This window comes from Saccopteryx bilineata, chromosome 4 (assembly GCF_036850765.1).
Source record: "Saccopteryx bilineata isolate mSacBil1 chromosome 4, mSacBil1_pri_phased_curated, whole genome shotgun sequence".
Taxonomy (NCBI): domain Eukaryota; kingdom Metazoa; phylum Chordata; class Mammalia; order Chiroptera; family Emballonuridae; genus Saccopteryx; species Saccopteryx bilineata.
The window spans coordinates 196,800,270-196,818,717 of NC_089493.1; the positions used below are offsets into that span (position 1 = coordinate 196,800,270).

Here is an 18,448-nt window from a genome sequence, read left to right on the forward strand (position 1 = left end):
AGACCTGACCCCGCATTCTGGTTCTTGGCATCACCCTCTACACCAGGGGTCCCCAGACTTTTTACACAGGGGGCCAAGGTCACTGTCCCTCAGACCGTTGGAGGGCCGGACTATAAAAAAAAACTATGAACAAATCCCTATGCACACTGCACATATCTTATTTTAAAGTAAAAAACAAAACAAAACAAAACGGGAACAAATACAATATTTAAAATAAAGAACAAGTACAATTAAATCAACAAACTGACCAGTATTTCAATGGGAACTATGCTCCTCTCACTGACCACCAATGAAAGAGGTACCCTTCCAGAAGTGTGGAGGGGGCCGGATAAATGGCCTCAGGGGGCCGCATGCAGCCCGCGGGCCGTAGTTTGGGGACCCCTGCTCTACACGGTCACATGACCCAGAGTCCGTTTCGAGTTCTCCTAGAGAACTCCTCCTCCTGTCCCCACACCGGAAGCCTCCGGCTCTCCATGGCGTGCCTCTGTCCCCACACTGTCCCCACGGCCTGGGTGTAGGGTTTCATATTTTCTTTTCTTCTTCCCGGATTCCTTCACCTTTGTCTCCATCTATCACCACGAAGGACACCCATACTGGAAATCCCTCCATGGCCCCCTCACGCCTAGACTGTCCTGGTCCGTGCACTGTGGGGCTCAGCAGCTGGCTGGCTCTCTGGGACCTGCTCCCAGCCTGCTCTCCTAGCCCCCCCCACCACACAGACCGAGCCCCCCCCCCCCCAACGCTTCCTCACACACTCCTCTCGTTCTACTCTCTGGATACTGGACACTCCTACCCGGATGTCCTCGTCCATTCTCTGCACGGAAGGCTCCTTACTTCATCGGGGTTGAGTTCAACTGTCATCTCCTCTGCACGACTCACCTGACTGCTGCCCTGGTCTCTTCCGTCCCTCTTCGTGGAAGTGGCTGTCACCACCACTTCTACGGACCCCCTTCCTCGGTGGCACTTCCTCAATCAAGTCCCCCTTCTCACCGGGTTTGGCCCCGAGCTCTAAGGGCGGGGGCTGTGCATACCCATCCCTGCCAACCCCGTCAGCACCTGCAGGCTACCGTCCTCGTGAAGGGAAGGACCCAGACGTGTTTGTATTTGCAAAGATGGACGGCTGAAACATCACTGACAATGAGGAAGGCACAAGAGGCAAGGGCTTCGTGCAATATCTGTAACACTTCTTTTCTTTTAAAGGAAAAGGTCACACTGGTTCAACTTTCTCCTTTAATCCTACACTCTGATGAAGGGTGTATCAAGTTTATGATCAAAAAAGTTTACGATCTGCTGATTCCACAGCAGAATACACAGTGTTTTTTTGTTTTAAGCACTCATGAAACACTCACGGAGATCAATCATATCCTAGGCCCTCAGGCAAACCTCAATAAATTTAAAAAAGTTGAAATGACAAAGTGTATTCTTTGACCATAATGTAATCAAGGTAGAAGCCAACAGCAGAAAAACAACTGGAAAATGAATAGGATACTTCTAAATCATCCCACCCCTCAAGGAGGAAGTCTCAAAGAAAATAAAAATACACAGAATTGAATGAAAATGAAACACAAAGTATCAAAACAGCTAAAGCAGGGTGGAAAGGAAAATTTATAGCACCAAAATGCTCACATTAGAAATGACGACAGCTTCAAATTAATACTCTAAATGCTCACTTCAAGAACGTAAAGGAAAATCCAAAGCAAGCCGAAGGAAGAAAAGAATAAGAGCAGAAATTAATGAACATGGCCCTGGCTGGTTGGCTCAGCGGTAGAGCGTCGGCCTAGCATGTGGAGGACCCGGGTTCGATTCCCGGCCAGGGCACACAGGGGAAGCGCCCATTTGCTTCTCTACCCCTCCGCCGCGCTTTCCTCTCTGTCTCTCTCTTCCCCTCCCGCAGCCGAGGCTCCATTGGAGCAAAGATGGCCGGGCGCTGGGGATGGCTCTGTGGCCTCTGCCTCAGGCGCTAGAGTGGCTCTGGTCGCAACATGGCGACGCCCAGGATGGGCAGAGCATCGCCCCCTGGTGGGCAGAGCGTCGCCCCATGGTGGGCTTGCCGGGTGGATCCCGGTCGGGCGCATAAGGGAGTCTGTCTGACTGTCTCTCCCTGTTTCCAGCTTCAGAAAAATGAAAAAAAAAAAAAAGAAATTAATGAACATGAAAATGGGAAAACAATGCAGAAAAATCAATGGAATAAAAATCTGTGAAAAAGAAGTCAATAAAATTGATACATTTCTTGCAAGAATTATAAACACACACACACACTGAGCAGATACAGAGTCTAAATATCAGTAATAAAATCGGGACTTTGGCTACATGTTCCTCAACCATTAAGAAGACAATAAGGGGGTGAGTGATTTCTACTTACAGCTTCACACTCATACATTCAACAACTTAGAGGATCCCTTGAAAATCACACACTATCAGAACTCAAGCAAGGTGGAAAAGTCAACAGCATAGAACCACTAACAGGCGTCCCCAAACTATGGCTCGCTGGCTGCATGCAGCCCCCTGAGGCCATTTATCCGGCCCCCTGCCGTACTTCAGGAAGGGGCACCTCTTTCATTGGTGGTGGTCAATGAGAGGAGCACTGTATGTGGCGGCCCTCCAGTGGTCTGAGGGACAGTGAACTGGCCCCCTGTGTAAAAAGTTTGGGGACCGCTGCTAGAGGAATTAAATTTATAATTAGAAAGCCTTCCCCCAAAGAAATCTCCAGGCCCAGAGGACTTGCCTAGAAAACTCGACCCAAAACATTTAAAGCCGAAGGAACTCCAAGTTGACGCCATCTCTTCCACCAGCGAATCGAGGAGGATGAAACACTTCCAAACTCACGTTGTGAGGCCAGTGTTACCCTGACACTCAAAACCAGACAAAGTCCAGGAGGGCACAAGCGGAGACCCCCCTCTCTCCCACGAGCTCAGACGCCACACGTCCTCCAAGAAGTGTTAGCAGACTGAATCCAGCAACGTAACACGTCGTTATACACGATGGCCAGGTGGGGTTTCTCTCACGTGTGCACGAAACCCACGTCTGTTCCTCCCGTGTCACCCATGTGACACGGGCCCGAGTCGAGGGCAGCCGAGTGGCAGAGTGAAAGCCAGCATAAGAGCCGATGGTTGACGCTGGACAGACACAGGCTGGCTGGGTGGCCCGCTGGGTGGCGCGGTCTGGGAGCTGCCCCGTGCAGGTGCGGGAGACCTGAGCACATCTGCCGGGCCGGCTGAGAAAGGCCAGACTCCACCCTGGGAGGGGGAGGGGAGGGGAGCAGGTGACGCCACAGGGCAACTCTGAGGCGAAGGGGACCCTGGACGCTCACTGGATGGCTCTGACCTCTGGGCCCTGCGGACAGGACAGGGAGGCTGGGGGGGGGGGGGAGTGTCGAAGGACAGGACGCCGGAGGACAGACAGCGGTCGCCCTGCACGGCCTTAAAAAAATACACTAGTTTTAATTCTTTCTATAAAGAAAGTCAATTCTCTTTGTAGAAACGAGCATCCTTAAGAGTAAAAATACGAAGAGAAACGCCGCGTGGAGATAAGAACTGTCAGAATCCTGAGGTTTCCCTCCAGGTCTTCTCTCGGCTCCTGTCACCCCGGGCAACTGTGTGTTTACAGCATCCGGACCTCGCACAGTTTTGTAGACTGTTTTGTTTTTCCCTGAGCGCTGCTGGAGCATGACTGTTTTTCTCTCAGAAGTTTTTTAATCACTACCAAATATTTAGTATATTGTCATTCCATAAGTTTTTCAAAGTTATCCCCCTGGGACATTTGAATGTTTTCCGTTTTTTGTTTTTGTTTTTGTTTTTTTTTTTCCAATTACTAATAACTCTAAGGAACCTTCCTGGGACTAAGTGTGCGCACACCGGGCTCATTTCCTCAGGGTGGCGCCATCACAGGACGCTTCCCAGAGCTGGTCTCGCTGACCAGACGGGGGCAGTGGGAAGTCCAGGGGGTGGGGGTGGCGCAGGTGAAACGCCCCCCACCCCGTGGGAGGCCCAGGGAGAAGGGGAGGGGACTGGCAGATGGAACCCTGGCAAAGAGAAGTCCAGCAGATGGAAGACTGACCCGTGATGGGAGGAGGCTCCCTCTCCTGCCCTCTGCCACCCCCCCACCCCCATTCCTGTCCCAGGGACGGCCTCGCCCACCGTGACACATACTATTCACCGCCAGCCCTCCGGGACAGGACATCTCCTGACGACCCGCCTCCGCCTTGCCTGGTGCTGGACAGGGGCAGCGGTCCCACCCTCTCTACACTCACTGTCCTCGTGCGTCCGGACGAGCTGCGGCGTGCTCGGGGGCCCGTCCCCCGGCGTGGTGAAACACAGGGCCGACGTGAGGTACGCGGTGAACTTCTTCAGGTTGGTGATGTAGCCGTGGTGGACGCCGTGGAAGTCCGGAGCTATGGTGACGACGGTGACGGCCTCGGGGGCCTCGGCGGGCCAGGCCAGGAGCTGGGGTGGGACGGGGTGAAGAAGAGACGCCTTTTTAAGAGCACGCCTTCAAATCAGCATCAGAATTTTAGTTTGCAATTAATAGGTCTTCAAAGTTATACTTAAAAAACTCCCTAAATCCAACATTTATTATCTTACCAAAAACGCTGAGTTTAAAAGATATTTCACAAATTATTGAAGACAAATATGTATATTTTATAGATGCATATATACATAAATTTCTACTTTAGCTCAGATAAACTTCTCTTCATAGAAACATGTTACAGAATATGTATTTTCTTATTTATTTGTTTATTCATTGAAAAGAGAGGAGTGAGGGAGTGTGTGAGACAGAGAAAGAGAGAGAGAAAGGGGGGAGGAGTAGGAAGCATCAAACTCCCATACACGCCCTGGCCAGACAAGAGCAGGGTTTTGAACTGGCGACCTCAGTGTTCCCAGGTCAACGCTTTATCCACTACGCCAGTGGTCCCCAACCTTTTTTGGGCCATGGACCGGTTTAATGTCAGAAAATATTTTCACGGACTGGCCTTTAGGGTGGGATGGATAAATGTATCATGTGACCGAGACAAGCGTCAAGAGTGAGTCTTAGACGGATGTAACAGAGGGAATCTGGTCATTTTTAAAAAATAAAACATCGTTCAGACTTAAATATAAATAAAACGGAAATAATGTTATTTATTCTTTCTCTGAGGACCGGTACCCAATGGCCCATGGACCGGTACTGGTTCGTGACCCGGGGGTTGGGGACCACTGCACTACACCACCACAGGTCAGGCCCAGAATATGTATAAATATTTTCTAACAAGGAGGAATAAGGACAAACCTACTGTTATTTAGCTAACTCAGGACAACGAAACCTAAATACAAATGTTTCTCTGGAGAAGCACCTATTCTGACTCAAAAAAACCAGCTCAATTCAATGGGAACAATCTTAATCAGAATTTATAATCTCAGTCGTTTTCTGAAAAGGATTTTAGGAGATTGATTACAATTGGAAAGAAGTAAGAGTAGATACATATACATATTCCAGGGGGAGTTAAGGCGTTGGCAACATTCTGTGTGAGTGTGACTTTAAATTTTTCTTTTTTCTTCTGAAGCTGGAAACGGGGAGAGACAGTCAGACAGACTCCCGCATGCGCCCGACCGGGATCCACCCGGCACGCCCACCAGGGGGCGACGCTCTGCCCACCAGGGGGCGATGCTCTGCCCCTCCGGGGCGTCATTCTGTCGCGACCAGTGCCACTCCAGTGCCTGGGGCAGAGGCCAAGGAGCCATCCCCAGTGCCCGGGTCATCTTTGCTCCAGTGGAGCCTCGGCTGCGGGAAGGGAAGAGAGAGACAGAGAGGAAGGAGAGGGGGAGGGGTGGAGAGGGGGCCGGGTGGAGAAGCAGATGGGCGCTTCTCCTGTGTGCCCTGGCCGGGAATCGAACCCGGGACTTCTGCACGCCAGGCCGACGCTCTACCACTGAGCCAACCGGCCAGGGCTACTTTTAATTTTTTTGATACCAAACATTTCCAGGGTCATCAGGGCTGACGGGTGACACAAGGCTAAGTATTTATGGAGATGAGAGCTACTGCTGAGGCGTCGGACAGACGCCCCGATCTCACCAATGAGACTTGACAGACAGTCGGACGGGCAGTGCCGTCCTGGTTGAGCAATAGAATTTCCTTTCAGGAAAGCTCTGGAGGTGCCTTTGGGGGTGGGGGGGAAGGCAGGGTGCATTTCTAGCTACGTTTGCCTTGATAGCAAAAAAATAAAAACAAAAACAAAAACAAAGTGTTTTTGTAAATTGAATCCAAACGGGGGGGGGGGGGGGAATGGATTGTGCCTCTGAGAAAGTAACGCTCTCTGAGTCTGAGATGACTGAGTGTTCCCGCAAACGAGATCCGTCTTCTCTCTGAGGCCTTGCGGGAGTTTCCCTGCCGCTGCGGGCGGGCGGGCGGCCAGTGACGGTGCCACAGGTAAAATGAGGGCTGGCTCTGGTCCCACCGGGAGAAGCGGATCTAAAAGCTAAGGCAGACTAGACTTTTGACGCTGGCGTCCCAGGAAGTGTGTGAACGGTTCCTATTCTGGTGAGAGAGGACAAAGGGGAGGTGGACGGTGGCCACAGTGTGTCCGTGCCTGGAACTCGGTCCGGGGAGGCACCTTGCATCCACGGGTCTCCCTGCTGCAGAGTGGGGGGAGGTACAATGACCCTTATTTGATGGAAATGCCACTCGATGGCACCCCGTGTTCCTGAGAGGGCTCCCTCCCAGGAAGAAGTGGTTTGTACAGATCCGACTCCAATCAGCGGAGATCGGTCTCCTGCTGGTCATTTTCAAAGGAAAGGTCTTTCTCAGAAGAAATGGCTCTGCTCTGTATGAACCGTCCTCTGGAAAACTAATCATTGGAGAGCCCGAGCCAGGGTCGCTGGTGCTAAGACCCGGGTGACTCCCGAGGACCCCACTGCGGTGGGGCGGGTGACCTCCCTGCCGCTCACAATGGCCGTGACATGCCCAGACGGCCCCGTGGTGGCGGCCCCGGCCGTCCGTGTACCTTGTATCCCTGGTTGATGCCGTTGATAAACTGCTGAGGCGGGGGGTTCCACAGGAACCGGAGGGTCGTGGAGTTCACGGCTTCCGTCTGCACGTTCTGCGGGGGGGCGGTGGGCACTGTCCCGGGCCATCGTCATCGGAGACACAGAACAGACGGGGGCGGGGGTGTGGAGGCACAGGAGGAAGGAGAGATGAAGAAGGGGCTTAGCGGCTGCTCAGAGGCACAGGCAGTGACAGCCCTGAGAACGGGGACGCGTGATGGATGTTTCCGGAAGCTAAGGGCGGCGTTACGCAGAAGGAGAAATTGGGCTCATCATCTTCTGCTGCCGGATTCTCTAAGGCTCAGGCAGAACAGTGGGCTGGGGCACCTCGGCCCATGGGCGAGCCTTTCCTGGGGTTCCCGAGGTGGAGACCCACAAGAGCTTTCTCGGTTTCTTTTCCAACAGCCCAATATTTGAGATCAGACAAGTTTTCATTGAGAAACTCACTCCCCCACTCTATGTTTCAAATCTAACTCCTTTTATATTAAAAATAACACCCCCCCCCGCATGCATTGTTGTTTATTCATTTGGAAGCTAAATTTCTGTTTGTCACAGGGGCCACCATTTTCAAATTATTCCACTCTTTCTTTCTTTCTTTCTTTCTTTCTTTCTTTCTTTCTTTCTTTCTTTCTTTCTTTCTTTCCTCCCTCCCTCCCTCCCTCCCTCTCTCTCTCTCTCTCTCTCTTTCTTTCTTTCTTTCTTTCTTTCAGGTATAGAATAGTAAACCAAATTCTATACCTGCACAGGGGCCACCATTTTCAAATTATTCCACTCCTTCCTTCCTTCCTTCCTTCCTTCCTTCCTTCCTTCCTTCCTTCTTCCTTCCTTCCTTCCTTCCTTCCTTGTATAGAATAGTAAACCAAATTCTATACCTGCCAGATGACGTGCCTTCGGGGAAGTCACAATCTAGGGGACACACTCATGTCATTGAAACAGGCAAGTCTCTCTCTGGAGCAGTAAACACATTAACAAACAAAGACGACTCTGCCCTGGGAAGGGGTATGTCTGCCCGGAGCCGCTTGGATGGACCAGGTGTGGGAGAAAGGGCAGACCTCCGAAGAGGGAAGGCATTCTCACCCGGGGAACAATGAGGGCAAAGGGGTGGCATAACGGGAAATCCCGGTGAGTGGGGAGACAGGGGTGAGCGTGGTCACCGGGGAGACGGAACAGGGGGACAGAGTGGCCACTCTGAGGTTCTATACCGAACGCCGGGGTCGACAGTGTGCACGGCAGGCAGGGGGGAACCGCAGTGTTTGAGAAGGGCAGTGACGTGACATGGCTCTCATTTTTAAGGATGATCAGTCACCCTAGTGGTCACCAAAGGGGGGCTAGCCTACTGGCTGTCCTACCAAACTCCTGCCAGGGTACAAAGTGAGGTCCTCGTTCTTTTTTTTTATTTTTTAATTTTTTTTTTGTATTTTTCTGAAGCTGGAAACGGGGAGAGACAGTCAGACAGACTCCCGCATGCGCTCGACCGGGATCCACCCGGCACGCCCACCAGGGGCAACGCTCTGCCCACCAGGGGGTGATGCTCTGCCCCTCCAGGGCGTCGCTCTGCCGCGACCAGAGCCACTCTAGCGCCTGGGGCAGAGGCCAAGGAGCCATCCCCAGCGCCCGGGCCATCTTTGCTCCAATGGAGCCTCGGATGCGGGAGGGGAAGACAGAGAGGAAGGAGGGGGTGGGGGTGGAGAAGCAGATGGGCGCTTCTCCTATGTGCCCTGGCCGGGAATCGAACCCGGGTCCCCCGCATGCCAGGCCGACGCTCTACCACTGAGCCAACTGGCCAGGGCCAGGTCCTCATTCTTTACGAGCTCATTTCTGGAGTAAGACACAGACACCCACAGAGTCCTTTGTCTCCTGGCACAGAGCACGGGGACAGCCCGTGGTCCTGTTAGAACGACTGCACCCCTCACACTTCTCGTGCTGAGAAGCTCGCCTCTCGCGGCAGTGATGAAAGAGACGCAAAGTTCACCCGAGCCACTCACACACCCACGCTTCCCGGTCACGCAGCTCTGGCTGTGATATCCCTCGCTCCCTCCCGCCATATATGTCACCGAGGAACCTGTCCAACTCCCCCACTCGGCACCCACCCCGAATTCGTGGATCAAAAATGGCCACACAGATTGCAGAGCCTGGGGTGTGTGTGGTCGGAAAGAACACGACGTCGCCGAAGAACAAGAAAAAGCTGGACAACTGTCACTTTTCTCGAGCCCACGAGGAAGCGGAGGGGACAGGGCAAGTGAGTCGTCTGAGACAGAGGAAGAGCCGGGCCTCTCCGGGGAGGGGGCCTACGAGCGCTGGCTCACCTGGGACAAGTGACAGTGGACACCGCACAGTAAGAGAAAGTCAGCAAAAGTTCTTTGTGACTCGCTAAAGGCTGAGTGGGTGTGAGTAACGGAGTCCAGAAAGTCTGGATGCTGCAGATACACACACACACACACACATACACACACACAAGACACACACACACATAAACACACACAAGACACACACACACATAAGACATACACACACACACACACACACACACAGGACACAACATACCAAGACACAGAGACCAACTGCAGCCTTCTCCTCAGACACTATGTGAGCCAGAGGGTAATAGAACAATAGCTTTAAAGCGCTGATAGAAAAAAACAACAACCCTCTTCTTTCAGAATTCTGTGTCCTGTGAAAATACCTTTTAAATATGAAGACAAAAATCTGAGAGAAATCGTTCATCGCAGACCCGCACTTTGAGAAATAAATGTCAAAGGAATATGTAATCAAATGCCAGAACTTTAGCTCTATTCCAATGATTGATGATTTTCAGAAGAGGTTAAAATGAAGGTAAATGTAATATACTTTTTTTTTTCTTTTCTCATTTTGACTCCCTCTCAAAGATGATTGTTTAAAGCAAAAATAACAGCGATTTACTGCAAACTTATCACATAAGTAAGAATACCATAAATGGCCCCAATAGTGCAAATGATGGGAATGAGGGGCTGGAAGTCTAGCATCACAAGGTTCTTACATTATATGTGCAGTATGTTTCAAGATAAATTGTAATTGGTTGATGATGTATAGTTGAAACTCCACAGTAATCACTAAACAAGTTTGAAAAAAGAGATATAAATAAAGCAAGAGTGGGGAAAAAAATCATATTAATAAGAAAATATCTAAATAATCCCAAAGCAAGTAATTGAAAACAACAGAAAAGGAGAAAATAAGAGAGGAAACAAGTAGAAATGATTAGCAAGATGACACAGTTTAATCCCATCATGTCAATAGTCGTTATAAAGTATAAACAGTCTATACACCCCAATAGGAGACAGAGTATCAGATGGATGAAAAGCAAGACCCAACTCTATGGTGTCCGAAGGACTCCCTTCTTTACATAGGAAGACCCAACTCTATGGCGTCCAAAGGACTTCCTCTTTACATGAGAAGGCCCAACTCTATGGTGTCTGAGGGACTCTCACTCTACATAGGAGGGCCCAACTCTATGGTGTCTGAGGGACTCCCACCCTACATGGGAAGGCCCAACTCTATGGTGTCTGAGGGACTCCCACTCTACATGGGAAGACCCAACTCTATGGTGTCTGAGGGACTCCCACTCTACATGGGAAGGCCCAACTCTATGGTGTCTGAGGGACTCCCACTCACATAGGAAGGCCCAATTCTATGGTGTCCAAAGGACTCCCTTCTTTACATAGGAAGACCCAACTCTATGGCGTCCAAAGGACTTCCTCTTTACATGGGAAGGCCCAACTCTATGGTGTCTGAGGGACTCCCACCCTACATGGGAAGGCCCAACTCTATGGTGTCTGAGGGACTCCCACTCTACATGGGAATGCCCAACTCTATGGTGTCTGAGGGACTCCCACTCTACATGGGAAGGCCCAACTCTATGGTGTCTGAGGGACTCCCACTCACATAGGAAGGCCCAACTCTATGGTGTCTGAGGGACTCCCACTCTACATACGAAGGCCCAACTCTATGGTGTCTGAGGGACTCCCACTCTACATAGGAAGACCCAACTCTATGGTGTCTGAAGGACACCCAACTCTATGGTGTCTGAAGGACTCCCACTCTACATAGGAAGTCCCAACTCTATGGTGTCTGAGGGATTCCCACTCTACATAGGAAGGCCCAACTCTATGGTGTCTGAGGGACTCCCACCCTACATAGGAAGGCCCAACTCTATGGTGTCTAAGGGACTCCCACCCTACATGGGAAGGCCCAACTCTATGGTGTCTGAGGGACTCCCACTCTACATGGGAAGGCCCAACTCTATGGTGTCTGAGGGACTCCCACTCTACATAGGAAGGCCCAACTCTATGGTGTCTGAGGGACTCCCACTCTACATAGGAAGACCGAACTCTATGGTGTCTGAAGGACACCCAACTCTATGGTGTCTGAAGGACTCCCACTCTACATAGGAAGGCCCAACTCTATGGTGTCTGAGGGACTCCCACCCTACATGGGAAGGCCCAACTCTATGGTGTCTGAGGGACTCCCACTCTACATAGAAAGACCCAACTCTATGGTGTCTGAAGGACTCCCACTCTACATGGGAAGGCCCAACTCTATGGTGTCTGAGGGATTCCCACTCTACATAGGAAGGCCCAACTCTATGGTGTCTGAGGGACTCCCACTCTACATAGGAAGGCCCAACTCTATGGTGTCTGAGGGACTCCCACCCTACATAGGAAGGCCCAACTCTATGGTGTCTAAGGGACTCCCACCCTACATGGGAAGGCCCAACTCTATGGTGTCTGAGGGACTCCCACTCTACATGGGAAGGCCCAACTCTATGGTGTCTGAGGGACTCCCACTCTACATGGGAAGGCCCAACTCTATGGTGTCTGAGGGACTCCCACTCTACATAGAAAGACCCAACTCTATGGTGTCTGAAGGACTCCCACTCTACATGGGAAGGCCCAACTCTATGGTGTCTGAAGGACTCCCACCTCCCACTCTACATGGGAAGACCCAACTCTATGGTGTCTGAAGGACTCCCACTCTACATAGGAAGACACAAATAGCTTAAAAATAAAAGGATAGAAAAATATATACGAAAACACAAATTAAATCTGGAGTGGTTACAGGAATATGAGGAAAACTAGATACCCTACAAAGGAACAGAGCCAATGATAAAGAGGGACATTGTACTGTGATGAAGGGTTCTACTCACCAATAAGACTTAATAATCCTACGTGTGTCATGCAACAGAACTTCAAACTACAAGAGGCAAAATCAACAAACTAAAAGGAGATAACAGAAAAATCTACTGTGATAGCTGGAGACTTTGACTCCTTAGAAAAAGAAAAAGTAGAGAAAGAAAAACAGTAAGGAGATATGAGATCTGAACGGCACCATCAGAGCACCTGGACCTACATGATATTTATTGTTAAATGTACCTGTAAGATAGCAGAATACACATTCTTTTCAGGTGCACATGGAACTGAGCCAAGATAGAAATATTCTGAGCTCCAAACAAACCTAGAGAAGTTAAAAACTTGAAATCATAAAATGCATGTTTTATGACCTCCCCGAAAGAATCAAACTTGAAATTAGCAACAGGAAGATGGTGGAACATTAACTAAATATTTGGAAATGAAGCAATCTACTTAAAAATAACCACGAGCCAAAGAGGTCACATGAAAAAGTAAAAAGCACTCTCAATTTTAATGAAAACAAAAACTCAAACATATCAAAATTTATGGGATGCAGAGTGTTAGAGAGAAATTTACAGCATTTAAATGTTTAAATTAGAACCTAAGCTTCTATCCTAAGAATCTATAACAGTTAATTAAACCCAAAACAAGCCTATTCAAGGAAATAGTAAAGAAAAAAAGAGTAGAAATCAATGAAATGAAATTACAAAAATAATAGAGAAAATCAATGAAGCAAAAAACCCGTTTTTTTAAAAGATAAATAAACCTGCAGCCCGACTGATCAAGCATAAACGAGAAATCACAAATCACCAATATCACCAGTATCACCAATATCAGGGAACGCCTCTCCAAATCCCACTGATTTTTAAAAGAATAGAGAACATTTGGAACATCTCTATGCCCATAAATTCAACAATTTGGACGAAATGGACAACAAATTCCTTAACAGAAACACACTTCCAAAATCTACTTAAGAGTGTCAGCCTAGCATGCGGAGGACCTGGGTTCGATTCCCGGCCAGGGCACACAGGAGAAGCGCCCATCTGCTTCTCCACCCCTCCGCCACACCTTCCTCTCTGTCTCTCTCTTCCCCTCCCACAGCCAAGGCTACATTGGAGCAAAAATGGCCTGGGCGCTGGAGATGGCTCTGTGGCCTCTGCCTCAGGCGCTAGAGTGGCTCTGGTCGCAACATGGCGACGCCCAGGATGGGAAGAGCATCGCCCCCTGGTGGGCAGAGCATCGCCCCATGGTGGGCGTGCCGGGTGGATCCCGGTCGGGCGCATGCGGGAGTCTGTCTGACTGTCTCTCCCTGTTTCCAGCTTCAGAAAAATGCAAAAGAAAATGCAAAAAAAAAAAAAAAATCTACTTAAGAAGAAAGAGATCACTTGAGTAGGAATATAGCTATTAAATATCTGAATACATAATTAAAGCCTCCTAAGGAAAAAACAAAACAAAACCAAAAACAAAACTGAGCACAATGGTTCCCGGGTGAGTTCTACCAAACATTTAAGGAGGAACCAAAGTGTTACCACAAACCCCAAATCAGAAAAAGACACTGGAAGAAAACTACGGACCCCTGTTCCTCATGAACACAGGTACGAAAAAATGCTCGGTAAGATATCAGAGAAACAACCGAACGATATATAAAAATCATCATTTGTCCCGAACAGGTGGAGTTTATCTTGCAAATGTGAGGCTGGTTCAACAAATATTAATCAAGGAAATTCACCATATCAACAGAATAAAGAAAAACAAACAAAAAACAAACCCAGATCATTTTAATAGATTTAGAAAAAGCAGGTGATAAAATTTAATATCCAATAGTGATTAATTAAAAAAACAACCTCTCAGCAAAGTGGGAGCTTACTAAACCCGATGAAGAGCATGGATGAGCTCCTACAACACTGTATTTCAGATGAAAGACTGAAGGTGGACCTCCCCTAAGATCAGGAACAAAGCAGAGATGTCTTTCTGACCCTGCCTCTTCCGGAAGGGCAGGCCAGCGCCGCAGAGCAAGAAAAAGAGATAAAAGGCATAAAGACTGAACAGGCAACGAAACAAACTAAAACCCTCTCCCTAGTCACCCAATAGGATTGTCCATGAAGACCACTCTTACTGATCAGTGTCACCCCGTTAAATTTAGTTTTCTAAAAACAAACAAACAAAAAATCTCAATTATATTTCTAAGCACGAGCAATGAACGAGTGGAAATTAAAATAAGTCGCCATCACGTAAAACAGCGATGACAACATGAGCTAGATATAAATTTAACAAACTGCACGCAGAACCGGTCGGCTCAAAACCACGAAACGGTGATCAAAGAGATCGGAGGCCTAACGGTAGACGGAGAGTCATGTCCTATCCATGGCTTGGGAGACACCACAACCAAGATGTCAATTTTCCCCAATCTGGTCTCTAGATTGAACACTGTCCTGATCAATGTCGCCGCTCGCTGGGATGTTTTTTTTTTTTTTAATTGAAAAGTTGACTTTAAAATTTATAGAGAAAAGTAAAGGCAGCAAAAACCGTTTTGAGAGAAAAAAAAAAGAACAAAATTGAACAACCTTCAAGTGCATGACATCAATACTAACTGTAAATCTACAGTCACCAACACGGAGTGTCACCGGAGCAAGGAGGGACACACTGATCAGCCAAGCGGAGCCCAGGAGTTACTCATGTTGTAGCTCAAGTGGGTTATGATTGATGCACAAGGGGCAGTTCTATGGAGAAAGGACAGTCTTGATGACAAGTGGTGCTGGGGGAAACAGACGTCCAGATGCAAATCGTCATCGTCATCATCATCGTCATCATCTGGATCCATACCTCAGCCCTTACCCAGAAGCTAAGCCCTCCTTGTTACCTGGGGATGGCCCGGCTGGGAGATTCAAGAACCGCTGTGCCCGCAACGTCCTCCCATCAAAGTTCACGGAGGCTCTGCGATGCCCCAGAGTCGCAGGACAGAGGTTTCAAAGCCGAGGAGTCACCCACCCTGGGCTTTTTTTTTTTTTTTTTTTTTTTTGTATTTTTCTGAAGCTGGAAACGGGGAGAGACAGTCAGACAGACTCCCGCATGTGCCCGACCGGGATCCACCCGGCACGCCCACCAGGGGCGACACTCTGCCCACCAGGGGGCGATGCTCTGCCCCTCTGGGGCGTCGCTCTGCCGGGACCAGAGCCACTCTAGCGCCTGGGGCAGAGGCCAAGGAGCCATCCCCAGTGCCCAGGCCTTCTTTGCTCCAAGGCGAGGAAGGAGGGGGGGGGTGGAGAAGCAAATGGGCGCTTCTCCTGTGTGCCCTGGCCGGGAATCAAACCCGGGTCCCCCGCACGCCAGGCCGACGCTCTACCACTGAGCCAACCGGCCAGGGCCACACCCTGGGCTTTCGTCAAAAAAAAAAAAAAAAAGAATCTCCAATTCTTCTCAGCCCTCTTCTCTCTTTCCTAATCATTGCTGTCAGGGTGACTCACAAATTTGTGGACAATGGAATCAAAAATTCCCTGAAGCGAGAGGAAGACCAACAGCCGGGAAACCCTTCCTGGCAGCGCGCCCCGTAAGGGAGCGGCCGGGCAAAAAGTCTCCATTACCGCCCGTGACGGAATCCCACGCCTTCTGCGCAGAGGGAGGGCCGAGCCTATGAGGGACCGGTGCTCACAGAGGGGCCCTTCGGCATGGGGTTCGGGGGGCCCAGCAGGGCGCCATGGCCTCCTCCTTCTCTGAATTAGGCCTCAGGGGACAGCTTCTCCCCGTAATGAGCATTTCAAGGGCCACCTTCCCATGCCCCTCGCGGCAGGCCCTGAAGAGGTGTGGTGACAGCTGCGCTCTGGTGGTTTTTCGTTGCTCAAAAACACTCCATCTTCAGCAGCGAATGGCCTGGCACAGATCCACTGTGTCCCCAGTCTTACACTGGACATAGCCCCAACCCCCTCTCCCCACCCCGGACACTGGCTCGCTCTCCCAGCCAAGGACGGGGCGCCCCGGCAGGAGCACCCAGCACCCACGGGGGCACGGGGAAGAGACACCACAGGTCGGTCGGCGTCGATAACAGGAGCTTCACAGTTCCGGAATGTCTGCCGTGGGGGGGCAGTGATGGCCGTTCCTCTTCGCCAGAGATGGGGATTTCTCAGACTGACGCCGGCAGGGTTTCCATCAGAGGCAAGCCATGGCCAACGGCCACTCAGAAATGCATTGCTGTGGAAAATGCATTTGAAAACGATATGTGGCCCTGGCCGGTTGGCTCAGTGGTAGAGCGTCAGCCTGGCGTGCAGGAGTCCTGGGTTCGATTCCCAGCCAGGGCACACAGGAGAGGCACCCATCTGCTTCTCCACCCCTCCCCCTCTCCTTCTTCTCTGTCTCTCTCTTCCCCTCCCGCAGCCAAGGCTCCATTGGAGCAAAGATGGCCCGGGCGCTGGGAATGGCTCTGTGGCCTCTGCCTCAGGCACTAGAATGGCTCTGGTTGCAACAGAGCAAGGCCCCGGATGGGCAGAGCATCGCCCCCTGGTGGGCATGCCGGGTGGATTCCAGTCAGGCACATGCAGGAGTCTGTCTGACTGCCTCCCCGTTTCCAACTTCGGAAAAATACAAAAAACCCCACAACAATACGTGTGCCCTGCCCACAGCTGAGCGCAAGAGGCCAATCTGGAAAGGCTCCGCCCCCTGACGCCATGGTGATACGTTCTGGAAAAGGCAAAACCATGGAGACAATAAGAGGTCAGCGGTGGCCGGGGGTGGGGACAGGGGTGGAGGGAGAGTGTGGTGACCGCTGGGAGGAGCGTCTCCCTGGGTGACGCCGTTCCCAGGAGTGTCCCAGCTGGGAGCCCTCACTCAGCAGGCTAGGTGCCCGCACCGGGCATGGGTGTGCCACCAGAGCAGCTGACCTGGACGTGGAGGGGTGGGGGGGATCCCACAGAAGTCACTCTCGACTGGGGAGAGAGAGCCACCCTCAGGTCACGTCACGGTAACTGTCAAATATGCGATGTCACCGGGGACGGGGATTTTTGGCAAAGTTGAATCTCTAAATTTGAATCGTTAGTAGAATGTTTTTATCCCTCAAAAGAAGGATTCTTTGTAAAAAAAAAAAAAAAAAAGGCCTAGAAATGACCAACACAGGAGCCCTTGGACTCCCCCGTAACCACATAAGCAAACAGGCTCCGTGGATGAACGGACGAGCCCAGGTCAGGAGCAGGCGGTCGGTACGACGAGCTGGAAGTCCTGTCATTCCAAACAGCAGAGAGTCCACCAAACACCAGTGTCCAAAAGGCTCACCGGCCCGATCAGGAGGGGCAGCTGTGAAAACCCACAGTCGTCGTCATAACCGCCGTGGACGGGAAGGCTCCCAGCAGACGTCCGGTCAGGGGTCTTTCTTTCCTTCCTCCTCCCTCCCTCTCTCCCTCTGCCCCTCCGTTCTTCCCTGCTTTTTACTTCCGCTCTGTCTGGAGCCTCCCTTGTCCCCACGAGCCTCTCTTCCCCCTTTTTACCATGGGGGTCCTGTCCACCACCACCGACGGTGGCCCGCAGCGTCGGACGGACCGCGTGCCGGGCAGGCCCTGTGCCCGAGCCGTTCTCTGCGCCTGACGGGAGAGACACACGTTGTCTCCTTACTGGCGTTTCACTCAAGCACGCAAAAGACACGAAAGCGTATTGGCAACATTCCCCGAGTCAACTCGAGCCTCGCGTGACGGTGACGGTGACGGTGACGGTGACGGCTCCTCTTCTCTTCCCCGGGCAGAAACGGCAGGACCGGCTGCACGTAACAGGCCGTCGCAAGAAACCACCGCTGACCACGAGGCCGTCCGATGCGCCGAAGCGTCAGTCACAACACGCCAAAGAAAACTGGCAAACGTGACACTGTGGAGGGCCAGCAGAGACGTCCGTCTGTGGGTCTCGTGGGGACAGGTGGACGCGGCTATCCGGGCCTCCATGGCAGGAACGGGACTGACGTCTGGACCCTGCTCGCAGCCACCGCCAAGCTGACGCAGACCCCACCCGAAGGGCCGGAGCCGCCTGCTGACCGTACGATGAAATGAGTGCGGCTCAGCACCGAGGGAACGCCGAGGGCCCCGTCCCACAAAGCGCCTGCACTACGGGGCGTGCGCCCGGCTGCCGTCACAGGAGTAACGCTGCCCATCCATCCATAGCGGGTGGGGGGGGGACCGTGAAATCTCAGCGTCTCGCCACACAGTTCCCTCTCCGCGCCCTCAGGGGCCATGTCCGTTCCCCCGGCTGGAGACTGGCCTGGATGGTGACCTCTCAGGACCCGTCCCGTCCAGCAAGGCATCC

At 51.3% G+C, this 18,448-nt stretch overlaps 1 protein-coding gene across 1 annotated transcript in view; it reads right to left on the reverse strand.

The window, feature by feature from the left end:
• The window catches only part of SDK1 (sidekick cell adhesion molecule 1), a 771,944-nt gene that overhangs the window by 122,978 nt on the left and 630,518 nt on the right, over positions 1-18,448 (reverse strand). Inside the window, exons 18-19 of the mRNA XM_066273473.1 lie at positions 6,977-7,092; positions 4,250-4,442 (exon numbers count right to left, since the gene is read on the reverse strand). Of these exons, the coding sequence (XP_066129570.1) occupies positions 4,250-4,442; positions 6,977-7,092 (309 nt within the window). The remainder of the gene's footprint in view (positions 1-4,249; positions 4,443-6,976; positions 7,093-18,448) is intronic.